The following is a 21,282-nucleotide window of genomic DNA, read 5'->3' on the forward strand; positions in this document are numbered from 1 at the left end:
CTCCCATTTGCCAACCTAACTCCCTTTATCAGCTGCCCATCACCAGTTGCATCATTATTCTCTATGTTTTGACAAATTTAATCATCAGTCATCTCTCTCTTTCATTACCTATAGTCAATCACCATCTTTTTTGATTAAAAGCAAGAACTATTTTGTTTAAGTCTTTGTAATCCCAGTGTCTAGAATAGTGTATGTGCTCAATTAATGTCTGCTGAATTTAATTTTTCTTTTAAAATGTCTTAAATGTCTTTAAAATGGACTTTTAAAATATTCCTTACCACTGCCACTATCACTGAATTATCCTAGGACCTAATCACTTCAAATATAGATTCTGGAATAATCTAACTACTAAATTTGAATTCAGTTTCTTCTCTTCTCTATTCTGAACAAATTTGATTAATCTTTCAAATGTATCAGGTTTAACGTAATCATTTATTTTTTGCTATTTTTTAAGTCTATAAGAGATCTTTAGCATTGCCAATACAAAAAAATATATTTTTTTTAACTCTTACCTTCTGTCTTAGAATTGAGAATCAGTTCTAAGGCAAAAGAGTTCTTGGGAAGGACTCAGCAGGTTAAGTGACTTGCTGAAGGTCACACAGCTAGGAAGTGTCATAGGCCACATCTGAACCCAGGACCTCCCATCCTCAGACCTGGTTCTCAATCCACTCAGCCACCTAGCTGTCCTCTCAATATAAAATTAAAATTCCAATACCAAGTATTCAATACCTCTTAATTTAGCCTGCTACTTACCTAACAAGCCTCAGCATCCAATACTCCACACCAAGATAAACCTTTTGCTCTAATAAATCTGGACTCCTGACCAAAACTCCATAAACACCCCATTGAAGATCTAAAAATGTACTAGAAGGAACAATAATAAAGAATACTAAAGATAACCCAGCCTACTAGATTTCAAACCATATTACAAATTGACTATCATCAAAACCATCTGGAACTAGTTAAGAAACAGTGATAGATTAGTGGAATTGATTAGATTCACAATACACAGTAGTAAATGACCACAGCAGCCTAGTGTTAAAACTGATAAAATTGGAAAGCCATTTAACAGAAACTAGATATAGATCAACATCTAAACACTATATGTCCGCATGGACCCACAGCGAATACCAAGACAGGTATTCTATGGTGAACTGTCAGCTGGACTCAGGAAACAAGGCCGACCAAAGAGAAGATTCAAGGATCAGCTAAAGTCCAACTTGAAGTGGGCTGGCATTACACCAAAGCAACTAGAACTCGCTGCCTCTGTCAGAAGCAGCTGGCGAACCCACATTCACCATGCCGCCATCACCTTTGAAGATGAGCGACGCCAACACCAGGCTACAACCGCACCTCCCGTAACAACTGGCGTCCCAGGCCCCATGTGCCACAAACTGTGTGCCTCAGTCTTTGGACTCCAAAGCCACATAAGGGTACACCGTAGATGAAACTGCACAAAGACAATCGTCATTCTCGGTCACCGAGAGACTACCACTAAACACTATATAACAAAATAAAGTCAAAAGTCTAAATAATTTAGACAAAAGGTGATAATATAGGTAAATTAGGGAAGCACAGAAAAATTTGCCCATCAGATCTATGGATAAAGGAATAATGTATGACCAAATTTAGATCACAGAAAATAAAACAGAAACTTTTGATTACATGAAATTAAAAAGGTTTGGAACAAACAAATCCAATGCAGTCAAAATAAGGAGAAAAAAAATTTACAGTAAGTTTCTTTGATAAAGGCTTTATTTCTCAAATACTTCAGAAACTGAGCCAACTTCATAAAAATAAGAGCCATTCAAAATTGGGATACTGTTGGTGCAGCTGTTCTGGAGAGCAATTTGGAACTATACCTAAAGGATTATAAAATTGTGTATACTCTTGGATCCAGTAATGTCATTACTGGGTCTGTATCCCCAAGAGATAATAAAAAAGGGGAAAAGACTTACTTGTACAAAAATACTTATAGGTACTCTTTTTGTGGTGGCAAAGATTTGGAAATTAGGGGATGGCCATTAGCTGGGAAATAGCTGGACAAGTTGTAATATAGGATTGTGATGGAATACTATTGTGCTATAAGAAATGATGAGCAGGAAGCAGCTAGGTGGCTGAGTGAAATGGGGAGGGGGCAGACCTGGAGATAGGAGGTCCTGGGTTCAAATCTGATGTCAGCTACTTCCCAGCTGTGTAACTGGACAAGTCACTTAATCCTAATTGCCTATTTCTTACTCTTCTTTTTTTTTTTAAGAGTTTTTTTTCCCCAATTACTTGTAATAACAGTTTTAAAAAAATAAGATTTCTGAAATTACAAGATCCAAATTATCTCCCTCCCTTCCTGCCCCACTTCCAGAGATGGTAAGCAATTTGATCCACATTATTATTATGCAAAATCATCTTCTACATTGGTCATTGTAAGATAATGTTCATATAAAACCAAAACCTCAAAATAAAACTATAAACTAACATGAAAAATAGTATGCTTTGATCTGCATTCCAACTCCTTTCTTTCTCTGGAGGTGAATAACATTCTTTGTCATAAGTCCTTCAGAACTGTCCTGGATCACTCTATTGCTGAGAGCAGCTAAGTCTATTACAATTGATCAATCCACAATATTGCTATTACTGTGTACAGTGTTCTCCTGATTCTGCTTATTTCACTCTGCATCATTTCATGTAGATCTTTCCAGTTTTTTCTGAAATTGTCCTGCTCATTATTTCTTATACCACAATGGTATTCCATCACCATTTACCACAATCTCTTCAACCTTTCCCCAATTGATGGACACCCCCTGAATTTCCAATTCTTTGCCACCACAAAAAGAGCTGCAATAAATATTTTTGTACAAGTACGTCCTCTCCCCTTGTTTATGATCTCTTTGGGAAACAGACTGGTAGTGATATTACAGGATCAAAGAGTATATGCATAGTTTTATAGCCTTTTGAGCATAGTTCCAAATTGCCCTTCAGAATGGTTGGATCACTTCACAACTCCACCAACAATGCATCAATGTCCCAATTTTGCCACATCCCCTCCAGCATTTATCATTCTACTTTACTGTCATATTGGCCAATCTGATGGGTGGTGACGTGGAACCTCAGAGTTGTTTTAATTTGCATTTCTCTAATCAAGTGGAATTTCAAACATATTTTCATATGATTGTGGATAGCTTTAATTTCATCTCAAAACTGCTTGTTCATAGCCTTTGACCATTTGTCAATCACCTTACCACTTTTTTTTTTTGCCTTGGACTGATATTTAGTATCAATTCTAAGAAGACAATGTTAAAAAAAAAACAAAAAAGATGAACAGGATGCCTGAACTGACTAATACAAAATGAAGTGAATAGAAACAGAAGAACCTTACTGTATATAGTAAGAGCAACATTGTAACAATAATCAAGTGAAAAAGACTTAACTACTCCAGTCACCACAATTCCAAAGCACCAATAATGAAAAATGCTACCTACTTCCAGAGAAAAAACTGATGAATTCTGAATACCGATTGAAGTATTTTTTAAAATTTTCTTTATATTTTTTACATTTTTTCCCCCAACGTGGCTAATATGGAAATGTTTAGCATTACTTCACATACACAACTGATACTGCATTGCCTGCTTTCTCAATGGGTTGGGGAAGATTTCAAATTTGAACTCAAAATTTAGAAAGGAAGAAGGAAAAGAGGGAGGATGGGTTTGTTGACTTATTGAACCTTTATATCCCTACTCAATAAAATTCCAGGCACATAGTAAACATTTTACATATGCTCTTCAGATCAAACTGAATGTTGACAATTCCATATTTTGGATATAGTTGATGTACAGGTTTGTTTTGCTTCACTAGGCCAACTTGTTTCAAAGGAAAGTTTTTTTTTTTAATTTCCTTTTTGTGGAGAGAAGAAAATAAGAGATGGGGAAAGTATTAGCAACGTGAAAAGAAAAAAGAACAATAATAAAACATTTTTAAAATGCACAAAAGTAAACAGGACAATTTAGAAAGATATTGACAAGACAGGACTGAATTTAGTACATACTTAAAAAAATTAAAACAAGCTATAAATAATAGATAAGGGTTTCATAGACAATACTCTTTCTGTTCTTTGTATATGAATATGTTCATATTTTTTGGCATTCATCAAGTTGAAAATAAAATTTTTTCAATATAAAAATGTACATTTAAAAGCTGTAAAGTACTGTATGGGGTCCAAGGAAAATAGGAAAGGCTACTAATAACTTGAAGGGCACAGAGAAAATAAAAATTTGAGTTGAGTTAGTGCTGGGAGCCATCAAACCCACAATGACTGACATGGTCACAATTGGAAACTGAGGACTTCAAGGTGATCCCCAGGAAAAATGAGACACCCACTGAGCCCCCTCTTATGTCTTTCACTAGTTTCCCTTACTATTGGAATTGTTAAAATAATGAGAGCAAATTACTCGCAGGCCCACTTTAATTACCCCAGAATACCACCCCAAAGATCTTATTCACAGAATTAAACCTAAATAATTTCATGTACCCACTACCCCCCTCCTTTCTTTCTAAGCACAAGCTGCTACAACACATTTCACTGATCTGTTGGTGTACAATAACCAGAGCAACAGTATCTGGACACCTTAATGAAACATGGAGAAATGAAAATTGGAAATTAGGAAAATTCCTAAATCTTGTTTGTCTTAAATGTACCCTTTGACCCTGCACCTAGCAGCACTGTTTTTGTTAGGAATCTCCTAAGTAACTCTGATTGATTATGAAAGCTGATTAAAAGCAACAATGATTGTCTTAGCTGGTCATCCCACAGGTCAGTGGGAACTGATCCCTGGTTACCCTGCCTGTGTCATTTATCTCTAGCACGTATTTCTTTGTTGTAGCAACATGGTATGCAAGATGATCAAAGAATGTTAATTAACAATTTGTTAAAAGTTAATGTGTGACACATCCAATTACCTGTAAGAAATCATATATGATGAAAAATGACTGTGTGCCAGAGAAATATGTAATCACTGATGTATAAATAAAGATGCCAGGCCTAAGCAACAGGTCTGAAATATTCAAGCTGCCTCCCACTCCTCATCTTTCACCTAAATTGCCACACCTACTCAGTAAAATCCTTTGGCTTGGAGAGACTGCTGGACAGCTCTCAAAAAGTTAGGATTTAAAGGATAGGTAAGAATATGGAGGAACAAATAACATTCCATGTACAACTTATGTAGATGTAGTCTGGCAACTATTCCTTCAGGTATTCTAAACATTGCTACTTAAGACCCAAAAAATAACATTCTTGCCACCAAAGTCCTTGGCACAGTGAAATAGTTCAACATAAAAAACTGTCATGATTTTATGGAAGGAAATAAAGAAGCAGTAACATCTGCTTTGCTGCTTCACTCTAAGGATCATAGGATTTTCCCATCTGATTTACAACTGATTGTTGTCTTCCTTTCTAGAATGTGAGTTCCTTGATAGCAGAAATTGGTTTATCTTTTTCTATTTGTATCTTCCGTTACAATTATCACAGTGTTTTGTACATTATAAGTACTTAATAAATGCTTTACTACTCATAGGGAGTAATGGCACAGAGAAGAGTAATTAGACTAATTTGACTGAAATATAGAGTACACCAAGCATAAGGAAAATTGAGGCTGGAAAGATAGACTGACATCCAGTTGGCAGAGGTTTTTAATACCAGACCACCATCCCAGGTACTAGGGATACAAATACAAAAACGTAAAATAATCTCCATTCTCAAGAAATATACTTTCTATCAAAGGAAAAAGGAAGATACACTCATATCCATATATATAAGACATAGAACTAGCAGTTGGAGATGGGGGAGGAGACAAAAGGTCTCATGGTAAAATGGTAAGAGATGCCTCTTTTGCTAAGACAGGAGCTAAAGAAGAGAATATGAGAGATAATGACAAAGAATGTAGCAGAGTTCTTAAGGAAGCTTTTAGACGCCTCAATTTTGTCAGTTAAATAGGATATGTTTGGTGCTAAGCAGGAGGGCTTTGTCACTGAAAGTGTAAAGAGAGAAGGTTTAGAAGAGTGACTGTGGAGAATAAGAAATTCAGAATAGAGTGTAAGGATTATCCAAGGCAAGGAAAGGTCCAGGTGAGGAGAGGGAAAGCAGTTTGATTTTATAACTTTCTCCTGAAATACTCAGCAGCTGGGAGTAGAAATGAATTAACGTTTTAGTGGGGTGTATCTAGGATTTTAGAAGTCCAAGAAGTGAAGGAGATAGAAGAGTAAAAGGATTTTAAGGCGGCAGGTATGGAGGTATTCTTTGAAGAGGCAGACCACAGATTCCTGGATGAGTACAGAGGGAAACGAAGCCCGAGTTGCTGGGAAGGAAGAGATGAACTAGGAGAAGAAAGAGGCCAAAAAATGATTGAGGGAGTGAATAAGGAGTTTGATGTCAACCAGAAAGGATTTTGAAAGAAGAGGAATCTGGTGACAGAGGCGCTTCGCAACATATCAGACATTTAATAAAAACTCGATAAGACTAGGTCTTAGAATTCTTCAGTTTCTGGATCTTGGAGGTGAAACAATTTCAGGGCATTTGTAAAAACCGAGTTATGCCCACGCTATTCTGTCGTGGTCGGGCATTGGTGGGGACTTTGACATTCAATTTGAGCCCCAAACCAAAGATGAAACCTCAAGTCTACAGCGCTGGGTAAGGCTACAAAGGAAGTAATTTAGCAAACAAGCACTTGCTGTTTGCTTATCAGTCAGTTCATAAGCACTAATTAAGTTCCTGACACCTAGCTAAGTTTGGAGGATACCAAGAAGAAAAGCAAAACACTGAAGCGAGGGCGGAGCCCAGGAACAGTTCCGGCCAGCTGTCATTCGGCGCCTTTAGGGGAGTACGAGTAAGAGGATTAACAAGCTGTTCTGCAGGCTTTTAAGTTCCGTCAGGATTATACACACATTCTACCGCAGACCATCCGCTAAACAACAACCCAAGAAAGGATTTGCAGCAGCTGCCAATTTCAGAGGTGGGAATGTTCACGCGAAAAGTGTAACAACCCGCTCTCGGGCTCCAGTATCACCTTCCCCGCCGCTCCAACTCCGTGGGCTGTCATCGTGTCAGAACTGCGGGGAGCTGGGCCCCCCGGCACGGCCCTCTCAGCCGCCCCCAGCCCTCATTCAGAAAGAGCGCGCGAGGGACAGAGGCCGGAGCGCCCGCCCGCCAGGTCTCGCCCGCCCGCTGGGGGCATCCGCCGGCCCCGAGCCCCAGCCCCCGCCGCCTTCAGGGTACTCTTCCAGCGTCTTACCTTCCGCCCGCCGCGGGCAGGCAGGGCGGCCTCAGTACCCGCTAGTCCACGTAGCCGAGCTACTCAGGTCCAGCCGGTCCTCGGCATCTTCCAAGCGAGACCCCGCCCCAGTTTGAAATTGCTTCCCGACTGGCTGTGCGGCCGACCCAATGACGCTAACATCGGGGCGCCCGGGCGCCCATCATCTTTACTACGGGCAAAGGCGAGCGCCGGAATCAAGCCTAACATGAGCTACTCCTCCCACTCCAACTCAGATCCTGACAGCTTTCCTCGCTCATCTGAAACTGTGGAGGGTGTTGGGTTTGCCCAGAAAACCGTGAGAATTTCGCCAGCCCCACAGCATCCGCCCATAGAGAATATGGCATCTGTGGCGTCGCCTGGCGCGCAGAGTATGACGCAAGACGCAGGTGGGCACACGGCCCATGTGCACGGCGACGTTAAAGCTAGAGGCGCGGAGAGGCTTATGCTGGGCCACTTTCGAGGTGGGAGTAGGAGTAGGAGCAGAAATAGGAATTGGGGCGGAGTCGACCTAGAGTCTCGAACCTGGGCGGGGTGACGAGATCGTCTCCTCCTCTAGAAGGAGTTTTGGGTTTGGAAATCGGAGGTTCCAGTTCTGGTTGCCTCTGCCACTAATTTTTTATGTGATCTTAGATTAGTAGCCTCCCTTCTCCGGACCCCTAAATCCCCCGCCCCGGCAGAATGAACCGAGGGTCTCAGTGCTCTCTTCCTGGTCTACCGCCCTGCAAGCTTCATCACATTCTATAATGTAAGCTCCTTGAGGGCTGGGGTGGGTTTTTGTGTCTCCAGCACCTCGTATGCAGGAGGTGCTCAATAAATGCACCTTTTCTTTCTTGTGGGAGAAGGGAGGACTAGAAAAGGTGTGACTTTTGAACCCAGTCGGTGGGCTTTTCCTTGAAGTTGGTGCAGGCCTGGATTTAATAAGCCCTTTAAGGGTAAAGCCCATGTTTAAAACAACTCTGTACGAGCAAACGTCCTTGTCTTTTGTCCTTTGATGCCTACTATGGGGTTGGTTCTTCCCTACCTGCCTCAACACACTCATCCAAGCTGTGTACTTGCAGCAGGCCAGGGATGGAAGTTCAGCAAGACTTAAGTTATATATCTTTTAGCCACTGGACCTAGTTATGTCCAGAGAAAGGAAGTTTAATGATAGCCCAGAAAAGTGCAATCTTTTTTTTTTTTAATCGAGTGGAATTAGATTTTTTTCTTCCAAACAATCTATTTTGTCCTTCCAAGATTTAACAGTGGAAAACCCTCTCAAGTAGCCGCCCTGTACCTGTGGCTCCAACATGCCTTTTCCCTGGGGACTGTGCCTGGTGTACAAGAATTGGGCAGGACCCATCAGAAAGAAAATCCTGCCGCCAATATTGGGCTCTTCCACCCGATATCTGATGCTCGGCGCACAGAAGAGAACTTCAGGTGAAATTTTGGTGGATTTCGGTTGTCTGCTTAGTGGCCAAGGACCTCCTGCTGTTAAAGCAGCATCTGATGCAGGGCCAAAGTTTAAATTGAATTCAGTAGACGGGGCTGATGTCTGTGTCATTTCTATCTAGAGTGTCCCAAAAGTATTGGTTCCGTTTTAAGCTAATATTAAAAGCTTTAAAAGCTGATTTAAAGCTCTGTACTAATACTTTGGGGACACGATTTTATGCTTTAATTGTGACTTTATACTAAAACTTTTAAGATTCCTTGTGTAGAGGCATATATGTGTTTAAACAAAAATTTATTTTTCTCAGGGTTGTTTCTAGCTCCTGAAAAGTTTTGTCAAGCAATGTCAGAAGACCAGTAAAAAGTAATGAGCTGGAGAGGGTAATCTGCTACTCTTTTAGATTGGATTAGATAATCCGAAAGGGTTTTTTCCATTTTTATTATCCTGTGCTTTATGTAAGCTTCTAATATTGGGCAGCTGGGTGGTATAACCTGTAAAGCCCCAGACCTGGAGTCAGGAGGATCTGGGTTTGCATCTAGCCTTAGGTATTTCCTGACTATATGACTGTGGGCAAGTCACTTATCCTCTTTTGAGTTTGGTTTCCTCATTTATAAAATGAGGGAGAGGGGGTGGGCAGGTAACAGAACCTACCTCACAGGATTGTGGTACATTTAACAAGCCTATATTAAAATGCCTGCTATCTGCCATTGGCTGTGATAATCTCTGGAAGATAAAGTGAGATCATATATATATATATATATATATATAGAGAGAGAGAGAGAGAGAGAGAGAGAGAGAGAGAGAGAGAGAGAGAGATGCTTTGCAAACCCTCAAACACGAATCTTAAGCATTGTGTTAAAGGTCCCTTCTTCCCATCAACATTTTTAATTATAGAAATTAAGTAATCTCTTTTTTTTAAGCAGTACCTATGATACTATTGGTATAGGGAGTGTTTCTAATGGGCACTCTACCAATGCAAACCAGTATTCTTTTACAAGACTCCTACATAGTCTTAGAGAATTGGGCACTTAGGGAATAAATGACAAGGTCAGAGACACCCAGCCAGTATATCTCTGAGGTGGAATTTATACCTAAGTCTTCCTGATTAAGAAACTACCCCATTATCTGCTAGATCATGCTGCCTCTCAGTCATTATAGCTATTAAACATAATTTTACTCCTTGTGATGTGGAGGTGACTTGCCAACAGGTGACACTAGAAAGCCCTTCAATGCAGGCCTGGCCAAAAAAAAAAATTTGTAGTCTTGAGAATCAGCCAGGTATAGAGAGGATCACCAATAGGTTGGCAAGAAGAAGGGACCTTTTTTTTTTAACCCTTTCCTTCTCTCTTAAAATCAATACTAAGTATTCCAAGGCAGAAAAATGATAGAGCTAGGCAATTGGGGTTAAGTAATAGACCCTGAGTCACACAGCCAGGAAATGACTGAGGTCAGATTTGAATTCAGGACCTCCTATCTCTAGATCTGGTTCTTTCTCCACTCAGCCATCTAGCTGCCCCCAGGTGGTAACTTTCCACATCAAGTCTCAAAGATTATCTATATCATAGAGAGGTTGCCATCTTTGTTGAGAAGACCCACACTGATGAAATTGCAGATCTCCAAAGTAGTGGCTGACTTGAAACATTCTATAAGCTTTATATACTAGAACAGAATGTGAAGACTATTGTGGTTTGGGATCCTTTGAATATAAATATAAACTCATCTAAGAAACAGATTTGCATTTCTCTTTTTTTTTTAAACCCTTATCTTCCATCTTAGAATCAATACTGTGTATTGGTTCCAAGGCAGAAGGGCTGGGCAAAGGGGGTTAAGTGACTTGCCCAGGGTCACATAGCTAGGATGTGTCAGAGGCCAGATTTGAACCTAGGACCTCCCATCTCTAGGCCTGGGTCTCAATCCACTGATGCCCCTAGATTTACATTTCTTAAAATTAATATCTCATGTAATTTCATTAGTATTTTTCATTTAATAGATTTCAATAGCTTTGTTGTCCGGACTAACACTTGTGGTGAATTGCGTTCCTCCCACTTGGGCCAAGAGGTTACATTGTGTGGATGGATTCAGTACAGAAGGTAAAATAAATTGGAACTTTTAAGGACACTTTAGGTTTTTAAGTGTGGTAAAGTGGCAGTGCACTGGATTTATAATCCTAAATCCTGAATTCAAGTCTTAGACCCGATCACCAGAACCCCCTAGACCTCCAACAAGTCCTTCAAACCTCAGTTACATCATCAAGAACATGGAGAGGTGGGATTAGGTGATCACTCAGCTCCCTCTCATCTCACAATCTGAGGATTCACACAACTGTAAAAATAAAAAGAGATGGTATCTCCCTGCAGTTTTCCCAGAGTGAAAACACCCCCAAAAGTTTTTCAGCATTTCTTTGTCTTAAGATCTAAAGAGATCTTTGTAGATTTCACAGCCTTTTTCCTCATTGTAGCATTTAGTTGAAGGTAAAGATCATAATTTTTAAAAAATGTTAGTCCTGCTTGATTGTAGTCTACTGTTGCATTTCATTTCTGTAAGCAGTTGCTATGTAACTGAAGCATTGGTACCAGTAGCATCCCTTTAAGTGCCCAGTAGTAAATCTTCACCTTCTGATAGTACTAGAATTGAAGAAGGTCTGAGACTTGTTCTTGGATTGAACTATTCCCTTCTAGCGGCATCAAAATCCATACTTGAAGAGGTGTTTAGAAGGAGTTTACCTCTTTCTAAATTTAGTTTCTGGGAGTCTTGTCTTCACATAAAACCATTATTAAGGCAAGATTAAAAGCTGTGAAAACATTCTATTTAAAACTTACCTAGAAAATGGCAAGTGTACCCACACTTATTCAGTAGCAATGTAAATGTTATAATTCTGGTAAAATTGATTTACACAAATACCATATGTTTAAGGGGTTTTTTTTATGATTAAGACATCCCAAATATTATATTTATGCAGTTCTAAGAGTTAGCCTAACTTTGATTGCACTGAAAAGTTATAAAACATAGTATGATGAAAAGGGTTCTGCCTGTGGTATTTCTGACTCTGGGCCCTGGAACAAGTGCCTTAGATTTCCTCTGCCTTAGTCTTCTCTTTGGTCAAATGAGGTATTGAACTAGATGGTTTCCAGATGCCCTTCCAGCTGTAGAGTAATGATCTTCTAGCTTGACTGATAAAGAAAATAAGGGGGTGAGGGGGGGCTGGCCTCAGGGGAATATTGATCCTGAGAAAATAATACATTTGGGGCTGTTTGTTAGTAAAGGAAAAGTATCTCTGTATCTATATTCAAAATGTTACTAATTATATTCATTTCTAATATTATAAGATACTTTCCTTAGACTCAGAAAAAAATTTTTTCTACTTAACTTTAACAGACCCTATTGAGAATAAGCCTTGATGCCAGAAGGTCCTGGAATCAAAGTCCTGGCTTTGATACATATTAGCTATGGGACCCTGAGCAATCACTTAACCTAAGAGAACCCTAAGATACCATCTTCATTTAAATTATAGAAAAGGTGCCAGCTTACATTGCTAAAAGAGTTCCCTTACCTGGGAGTTCATTTTATTAGTGAAATCATAGGTCTAGTCCTTAGCTCTATTTTTAACACCATAGTTAAATATAGTGGGAAGGCTAGGGGGAAATGCATAATTTCTTTTGGAAAATATATTTGAGAATCCTCATGACTACTTTCATTTTAAAAGCTGTTGTTTAAAGATTTTTCCCTTCAAAAGTTCTTTTTTTTTTTCTGAAAATTTGTTCTTTATGAATTAGGCAAAGCCTTTTCCTGATCCTGAGAGATTTCCATGGGCTCATTCAAGTTGTCATTCCCCAAGATGAGGTAATAGAAGAATCTTTTTATTTGAAAAATCTCTCTGATGCCAGAGAGGAAAGTTAGTCAAATATATCTACTGTTTTGAGCTCAAATTATTTTTTGTGGATAATAAGATTTGGCATTTTGTTACCAAGCCAATATGGTGTCACTGATTTCTACTTTACATACAGATTCTTATTATTGTTTATATTCCTAAGGGGAATATAGTATTTGTTTAAATCTTAGTGCTTCTGTAATATGAAATAAACTCTCAAGAGATCTTAGTGACATCAGGTTGTGCTCCTAAATCATATTATTGCTATTGGATTGAGTTCCCCTTAACACTAATCCTGGAGGCATTTTCCTACTAAATACATGGATTTGGGTTTCAAATAGTTAATCTGTTGCTTTTCACCTTCTTTCCCAAAAGGAAGATTTAACAAGCTCTTGACTGAGATTTTGGCTTTCCTTATTAGATTGCACTTTAATAATAAAGAGCTTTTTATTATTTAATAACAGCTTTAAGATTAATGGTAACAAAATTGTTTGAGACACTCTGGCACCTGATCCTTTTCTAAGACTCACATTTTGGGGACCCTGAAAAGGCCTTCCAAGTTGCTATGTTTCAGATAACTGTCTTTTTCATTCCTCTAGTCAGCTGCCTCTGTGAAGAAACTCTTATGTGAAGCTCCCATAGAATCTGTTGTCCAGCTGACTGGAACAGTTATCTCTCGGCCTCCAGGGCAGGAAAATCCAGTTAGTATTTCAAAAATTATCTATGTAAATCTCACAGAAGAGGGATTTGAACTATGTGTTACATTATTTTATATGTTCACGTCTAGATGTATATATTTTTTCTTTAGACACTTTAGTATGTATGTTTGTATATGTGAGCACATGCTGTTATGTAAGATTGCATTTACTAGAGCATCACTAAAAATGGACAGTTTTGTCATGCTTCTCTCTCTCAGAAGTAGCTCTGCATAAGGGATGGAGCAGCATTGGCAAGCCTTTTAGAGACTGAGTGCCCAAACTGCACCTTCAGGCTTCCAGTGAACCTCCAAATTAACCCAGACAGTGGAAGGAGGGAGTGCTCACATTGGGCAGCTGGGGAAGGCACGTGAACATTGTTCTCAGGTGCAGTGGAGAGGGGGAAGGGAGCAGCTCCCTCTGTGCTGCCCTGGCACCCATGCCACGCCTTTGACAACACAGGGATGGAGGATTGGCCATGAGTCAGGAAGGCCTTGTCAATTCCCACCTTGAGCATAACTTGGTTTTGTGACTCTTGACAAGTGATTTAATGAGAATTCCTCATCGGCAGAGCTCAAAACTGATGAAGTTGCAGAATCAGGCCAAAAAACAAACCTTTTCTATTTTTGTTTATATAGCTTCCCACAATTTTCAGGTGGGGTTCCATCAGGCCTGGTTTCAGGAAGACCTGAGTTCAAATGTGGTCTCAACCACTTACTGGCTGTGACCTCAGCAAATCACTTAATTCTATTTGCCTCCATTTCCTCATATATAAAATGGGGGTATACTAGAGAGGAAAATGGTAAACTATTCCAGTATTTTTGCCAAGAAAACCCCAAATAGGGTCACAGAATCAGACTCAACTGAAACAACTGAGCAACAACAATAATTATTATGGGGCACCAATATGCATTTATTGAATACTTCCTTTGTGCAGCTGTGCTGGGTGCTAGAGATACAAGGACAAAATAAAAAATAGTTTCTTCTCTCAAGGAGCTCATATCCTTAGAAAATACAGTATGTAAACAGATGGCCATTGGCAGAATCCTTTGAGGAACTCTACACAAAAATAATGTAATTTGCTTAGTATATATTTATTTGTATTTTCCCCCCATTAGATTGTGAGCTGCTGGTTGGCAAGCACTTTTTTTTTTTGCTTTTTGTATCCCTAGCAGTTAACACAGTACCTGGCACATAGTAGGTGTTTAGTAAACATTTATTGAATTATATTGAATAATACATTTGTCCTTTAGTACATGATAAATATTTTTAATTTCATATATGTAATAAATGCTTGTGCACACAAACATGTGTACTTTCATGTAGATGGTATAGGGAAGTAAGATTTATATTCATCTGGAACATAAATACTAAAATTAAGTTTAGGCTTATAACCAGCTTACATGTGGGAAAGTCAACAGAAGTCAGAATCATTTTCACTGAAAATAGGTGTGAGAGAAAAAAATATATTTTAAATTGTTGAGTTTAATTTGCCTTTAACATCGGGTAAATACACTAGAGTATATTCTAAGAAGGACTATTAAAAAACCACTTAGAATGTTTTGAGAGATTCAAGATCTTTTGTCCTAATGAGTAATTTTAAAAATAGGTGTTTTTCCCTTCTTTTTAGAAAATGCCAACAGGTGAGATTGAAATCAAAGTGAAAACAGCTGAGCTTTTGAATTCCTGCAAGAAGTTGCCCTTTGAAATTAAGGACTTTATGAAGGTCACTACTATCTTTTTTTCATACAATTTACAGAAAATATTGATGTTATCAGAGAGAAGTAAAACATTGATAGGGACTATTAAAGAAAATGTTAATTTCCAAACAGTGAAATAAAAGCACTTGATGATAAAGGCAGCTTAAATTTTCCTGTGTCACAACTTCTGTATGAACTATTCTTAAATAGCTGTGGTTCTTTTCATATCCAAAAAACATTTGTTTGTGCTTGCTTACTATTTTATCATAGCATATTTTGGGAATCTGTGCTTTGGGGGTAGTTTGTCACTTTGGATAGACTAGTCTGTCATCTCCAGTCTGTGCCATCTTCCTGTGACCCCAAGTTGTTTTTAATCCTGGAAGTAAATCTGTGTCTGGCATGGAAGTGGTATTTGGGACCTCTTCAGAGCACAAATGGACCCTGTACTCTTTCAAGTGTAGAACACTGTTGTAGCCCTCCATGTAATTAGGGCCATCTTTAGCTTCACAAGGAGACTAGACATGATCACCATAATTTAGGATGCTTTCTGATAACAGAAAAATAAATAGTTGCTCCAAAAATTATTTATTGTGCTACTGGGTAGGTAAGCATTGCCCCATTCTGCATTCTAGACACTTGATGTGTCTGTTCTAGTATACTTGTCTCCCCATTCCACACCTCAAAACTCCTGTACATCCTCACCCATTCTCATCTTCTAAGCCAGTCTGTGTTGAAGAAGTAGCCTCACCTTGCGAAAGCCAACCCTTCCACTTCTGCAGGCTTGATTTCATTCTGTGCCCTCTCCTTTAGGATTTCTCCTCTTCACTCATTCCTTTCCCTTTTGCCTTCAGGACCTTTTTAGGTTATGGCTCCTCTCTTACCACCAAAAGATATACTTAGGTTTCCTTCATATTCAAGATTTTTCATTTGATTACATCCTTTAAAGATACAGTCATATATATCTTTGTGGATGGGTATGTGCACATATATATATAATGCACTATATATATATATATAGAGAGAGAGAGAGAGATACACACACACACATACAGTCCTATATATGTGTAATATTAGGTGTGTCTAAAATCTTTTTACAGCCAAATACCTTGGAAAAAGTTATTTTCCCATTGCCTTATCTCTCAATTCCTTTACCAGCCATTCTCTTGTTATCTTCCTTCTGATACACCACTCAATTGAAACTTTTTTTTTCATAATTGCCAGTGATTTCCTAATTGTTTAATCTGGTGGTTTTTTCTTAGCCATTCTGCTTGACCCTTCTATAATGTTTTCATTGTCAATCACTTCTTCCTTCTGGAATCACTGCTCTCTTGAGTTTCATAATATCACTCTCTGCTGGTTTTCCTTCTGTCTGATCATCCTTATTTTCCTGTCATCTGTCTTCCCAACAAGTACAAGTATCCCCCAAAGCCCTGTCCTGACCACCCCTCTCTGTGTACTTTCATTGCATTAGCTCCTATGGGATCAGATGACTTCTAGATCTGTATATAAAGCTCTATCTCTTTCATGTAGTCTTCATGGAGTCCTGTATAGCATTATCAATTCTCTAGGAATGATGGAAGAACCTCTGCTTCAAAATGGAACTCATTATCTTCCTTCTACATCCTCCCCTCCTCTAGACTTCCATATTTCTTTTGTGGTCACCATCTTTTTTTCACTCCTCTAGTTTTGCAGCTTTGGAGTCATCTCTTCCATTCTTCTTCCTCCCACATAGCTAATCATTGTTTAATCTTATCAGTTATATACCCTCACAATCTCTCTTTCATCTGTCCCGTTGCCTCTATTTATATAACCATTATCCTGGTTCAGGCCCTTATTATTTCTTATCTAAACTATTGCAATAATCTCATAATTAACGTCCTTGCTCCCATACCATTGGTGGTATAGTATAATAATTGATGTGCCCCTGACTATCAATTATTTTTACTTCTATGAAGGTTTGCACAATAGATCTTTCCTTTCTATTCTCTTCCCCAACATTTTATCCCATTCAGATAATCTTTTGCTAAGGAATAAATTCTTAGTTGATATGTTCGTGGGCAAAACAATTTCAAAACTGAAGACCCATGATTAAATAAACAGAAGTGACATAGTTAGCATTTATCAAAGCCAAATATTTAAGAATGAAAAGCTTGAAGTTTAAATCAGAAACTAAGTGGAAATCTTTAGAACTAATGTTGTGCCTTCTGTCAACTGATAAATATGAAAAAGTTAATAGCAACCATGTACTCTTGCTGGATTATGAAGAACTAGAATTATATATTAGAGCTAGATATATACTAATGCATTTTATGGTCAAAATGAAAGATACTGCAAACATTTTAGAAAAATATCTGTGTCTGAAAGCTGTTTAAAGCATATTTTATAGACATAGGAATTTTTAAAGACTGTATGCACATCACATTTTTTAAAAATTTGTTTAGAAAACAGAAGCTCTTCGAATGAAGTTTCGCTACTTAGACTTACGCAGTTCCCAAATGCAGTATAATCTAAGACTGAGATCCCAGATGGTCATGAAAATGCGGGAATACCTCTGTAATCTACATGGTAAGGCCAATGTCTCAGTGTTCCTCTAAGAATTCCGGCATTTTCTGTGTCCTGAAATGTACTTATCTCCCTACTACCTATGATTCACTCGATGCATACAATAGTTTCAGTCCAATTATGATTATTTTCAGAAAATTTTTACTAGAAAAATAAACTAGAAGTCTAGTCAGAGGATCAAAAATGTCTTTTTTTTTTAAGTGATTAATGTTATTGAAATGTTAGAGGCAGAAAACATGCTTATTGTATTTTCTGTTGACACAAACGTGGGCAGTTTAGCTAATATGATAGATAGTATCTTTGAGACTTTCAGAGGGCTTTCATCACAATTTTGTAAACTAACTATTGCCCCTGTTTTTTATAACTGAAGAAATTAAGGCTCTAAGACTAAAAATGCTGCCTTCAGAGAAGCAGCATTGTACAGTGAAAATGGCACAGGGTTTGGCATCAGAGGACCATTAGTTTAAATGCCATCTCTGCCACTTACTCCCTGTGTGACCTTGGGCAAGTCAAGGAGTATCTCTATCTTAAAGTGACAGTCCTAAGCCCTCCTATCTAATCATTCCTCTCAACTATTCTAAGTAGGATATAGGATTGTTTGTCTTTAACCATTCTTTTGTGCTTACTATTGAGTGGGCTGCCTTCTAGTTTTCATTTAAACTTTTTGTTATCTTTAATATTCTCATATAACATTCAGAAAACCTAAACAGCAACAGGAGATAAGGAATCATAAATGGTTTATAAATTGTTTCATGCCAAGGGTGAAGGCTTGATAGAAAGATAGGATTTACCAAATCCCTAAAATCTGCTTCTTGGTTATATTTGTGGAAACAGATTAATAAAGTAGGTGGCATCCACTAGCCATAATTCCTTTTCTAAGGGCAATCTCAAAGATGCTACACTCTGGTCTTCTTTAGGTGACTTAACTTTAAATATGATGTTTCTCTTCTTTTAGGATTTGTGGATATAGAAACACCAACATTATTTAAGAAAACTCCAGGGGTGTGTATAAAACTTATTCATCTTTCTAATATTTTCTCCTTAATATCTGTTTCAAAAAGTCTGTGTCATTTCGTTATTCTCTTGACTTCAGTTTGACTCAGCAAGTATTTATTAAGCTCTTGCTCTTTGCCAAGTGCTATTCCAGGCCCTGGAGTTTGAAAGACAAAAAGTAAAATAGCCCCTTGCTCTTAAGGAGTTTCCCTTTTTCTGGAGTGATACCACATGTACACAGATAAGTCCACAGAAGGTAACTTAGGGAGATAATGAGCACCATCAACCTGGTAACTGAAGAAAGGCTTCACCTCCAAAGGTTACACGTGAGCTGAGCCTTAAAGGACATGAGGCTTCTGAGAAGAAAGTGGAATCCAGGCATCAGAGATGGGAAGCAGTATGTCAAGTTCAGGAAACAGCTAGTGTGCTAGTTGAACCACAGCATAAAGTTGGTTGTCATGAAATAAATCAGGGAAAATGGGTAGGAGCAAGACTATAGACTGCTTTAAATGTCCGCCTCTGAAATCGTTTCTGTGCTTAGCAGAAATAATTTGAGCCTAAGAGTGATATTGTCAGACCTATGCATTAGGAAGATGATTTTGGGAGATGTGAGGGGAATGGACTGGAGAAGGGAAAGAATGGAAGCAAGGAGGGTAAAGTAGGAAGTAGTGCAGGTGAGAATTGATAATGAACCAGGGTGGTAGCTTTATGATGGGACCAAATGCAAGAGGCATTATGAAAGAGTCAATAAGGCTCAATAATTGATAGTATCAAGAGGATAGAGAGAGGGAAGAGTCGATGAAGCCAGAGTTGTCAGCCAGTATGACAGTCAATAGATGATGTCCTGAGCAGAAATGGAGACTTTTGGAGGAAGAAGACTAGAACACACTTAGTTTGAAGTGTCTATGAAAAGGAGGTGGCAATGTAGCAAGCAACTGGTGATGTGCTACTGAAGTATGAGAAAGATTAAGACTAGATCTATACATCTCCTGCCTGTCTCCAGTGCCTGGATTGCACCCTTTCCTCAGAAGCCTCGTGTTCTTCAAGGTTCAGCTCTCCTGTCATCTTTGTGGTGAAGTCTTTCTTCAGTCTCCAGGTTGTTGGTGCTCGTTACTTCCTTGAGTTACCTCATATGGATTTATCTGAGTACATATGGCACTACCCCAGGAGAAAGTAAACTCCTTAAGGACGAGGACTATTTTGTTTTTTCTTTCAAATTCCAGGGCCTGGAACAATGCCTGGCAAAGAGCAGGTGCACATATATAGATGGGTAAATATAGATTTATAGATAAATACCCAGCAGATGAGAGCGAGCTGGGTCCAACTTTTTGGTTGTGTTTTCCTGTTTCTTGGATACTTAACTGATATTAGTTCATAAAGGGTTAGGAAAGGTACATGATGAATCCTTGGACTCTGCATTTAGTTATCTTTCATCTAAAAGATCTAGGAAAAGTACTAAATTGCCAAATTTTGGTATTTCTTACACAAAATGTTATTGACTTAGTAACTACAATTTAAGCAGCAATTCAACAAGCATTGAGTGTATACTGCTTACAAGAAATACAGTGAAGTAGAGAAGGCACAAAAAGATAAATAAAAATAGTCCCTGTTTTTGATTAGTTTATCATTTCCGTGAAGTATACATTTAAATGTAGGAAATAAGTTAATATTTACATAAATAGAAAGTAATACACAAAATAATCTTGATTGTCCAGCTGGGAGATCAGAATTTATTTTTAACTGCAACTTGCTTGATCTTAGTAATATAGAAGAGTAATATCCACAGACTTATACTTTGCTTTTGATTTTCAACAATGTCCCCATTCTTTTCCTGGCTTTGATATCAGGGTGCAAAAGAATTTGTGGTGCCATCAAGGGAACCTGGAAAGTTTTATTCTCTTCCTCAGAGTCCTCAGCAGTTCAAGCAGCTTTTGATGGTTGGAGGTTTTGACCGGTAAGATTTCTTTAATTATAACCAAAAGCAGGAATCTTAGAAACTCAGATTTCTGAGAAGGGCAAGATATTTACAGGCATTTAGCAGGAACCTGTAAATTAAATTGAGATTCTGTACTAATAGATTCATTACTAAAAGATTCCACTACAGATTTTAAAACTCTTTATGTGAGGGACAAAGGTAAAAAATAGGTTTAATGAATTAAGAAGTATTTATTCAAAGACTGCCTATGTGCCAGAAAAAAATGTTAAATATTGGAGATAAAAATACAAAGAAACAATTTCTCCTCTCCCAAGGAATTTACATTCTAATAGAGAAGATTAAAAGTACAGATAAAATACAGAGCATCAATGTAAAGTTAATAAATGCAAAGTAGTCAAATACAAAATAGTATCAGAGGGATAAGTAGTTACAGGAATCTGGAAAGCCTTAATGCAAAAAAATGATGCTTGCACTGGGACCTCTCAGGAGTCAGAAATATGAAGGGAATTAAATTTCTGCCACACAGTATGTTTACTACAACCCCAGAAATGCACACAGTGTCAGTGTCTGTGCAACAGACAAATTGATATTTTATTTTATAGGCAGTAGGAAGCCACCAAAGTTGATTGAATGGCAAAATCACATGGTCAGATCTGGGCTTAAGAAAATACTTTGACAGAAGCATGGAGAATAGACAGGAATAGGGAGAGACTTAATGAAGGAAGGTTAAGTAGGAGGCCTTTGCAATAATCTAGGTGAGAGATTAAGAGGGCTTGAACTAACATAGTAACTGTGTGAGTGGGG

General features: G+C 38.3%; 2 protein-coding genes across 4 annotated transcripts in view; one reads left to right on the top strand and one right to left on the bottom strand.

Annotated features, from left to right (window-relative positions):
* CENPL (centromere protein L) overlaps nucleotides 1–7,591 on the bottom strand; it is a 37,353-nt gene extending 29,762 nt beyond the window's left edge. Inside the window, exon 1 of the mRNA XM_001373266.5 lies at nucleotides 7,278–7,591. The gene's annotated coding sequence lies outside the window, so the exon portion shown is untranslated. The remainder of the gene's footprint in view (nucleotides 1–7,277) is intronic.
* The window catches only part of DARS2 (aspartyl-tRNA synthetase 2, mitochondrial), a 44,981-nt gene continuing 31,277 nt past the window's right edge, over nucleotides 7,579–21,282 (top strand). Inside the window, exons 1-9 of one of the 3 annotated variants that reach the window (XM_007480816.3) lie at nucleotides 7,579–7,684; nucleotides 8,532–8,714; nucleotides 10,715–10,814; nucleotides 12,498–12,564; nucleotides 13,192–13,293; nucleotides 14,918–15,013; nucleotides 17,429–17,552; nucleotides 18,505–18,551; nucleotides 20,390–20,496. In XM_007480816.3, the coding sequence (XP_007480878.1) occupies nucleotides 8,585–8,714; nucleotides 10,715–10,814; nucleotides 12,498–12,564; nucleotides 13,192–13,293; nucleotides 14,918–15,013; nucleotides 17,429–17,552; nucleotides 18,505–18,551; nucleotides 20,390–20,496 (773 nt within the window). In that variant the 5' untranslated portion in view covers nucleotides 7,579–7,684; nucleotides 8,532–8,584. Of the gene's footprint in view, nucleotides 8,044–8,531; nucleotides 8,715–10,714; nucleotides 10,815–12,497; nucleotides 12,565–13,191; nucleotides 13,294–14,917; nucleotides 15,014–17,428; nucleotides 17,553–18,504; nucleotides 18,552–20,389; nucleotides 20,497–21,282 lie in introns of all 3 variants that reach the window. The other 2 variants (XM_007480817.3, XM_007480814.3) reach the window with 2 other exon arrangements.

This window comes from Monodelphis domestica, chromosome 2 (assembly GCF_027887165.1).
Source record: "Monodelphis domestica isolate mMonDom1 chromosome 2, mMonDom1.pri, whole genome shotgun sequence".
NCBI classification, from domain to species: domain Eukaryota; kingdom Metazoa; phylum Chordata; class Mammalia; order Didelphimorphia; family Didelphidae; genus Monodelphis; species Monodelphis domestica.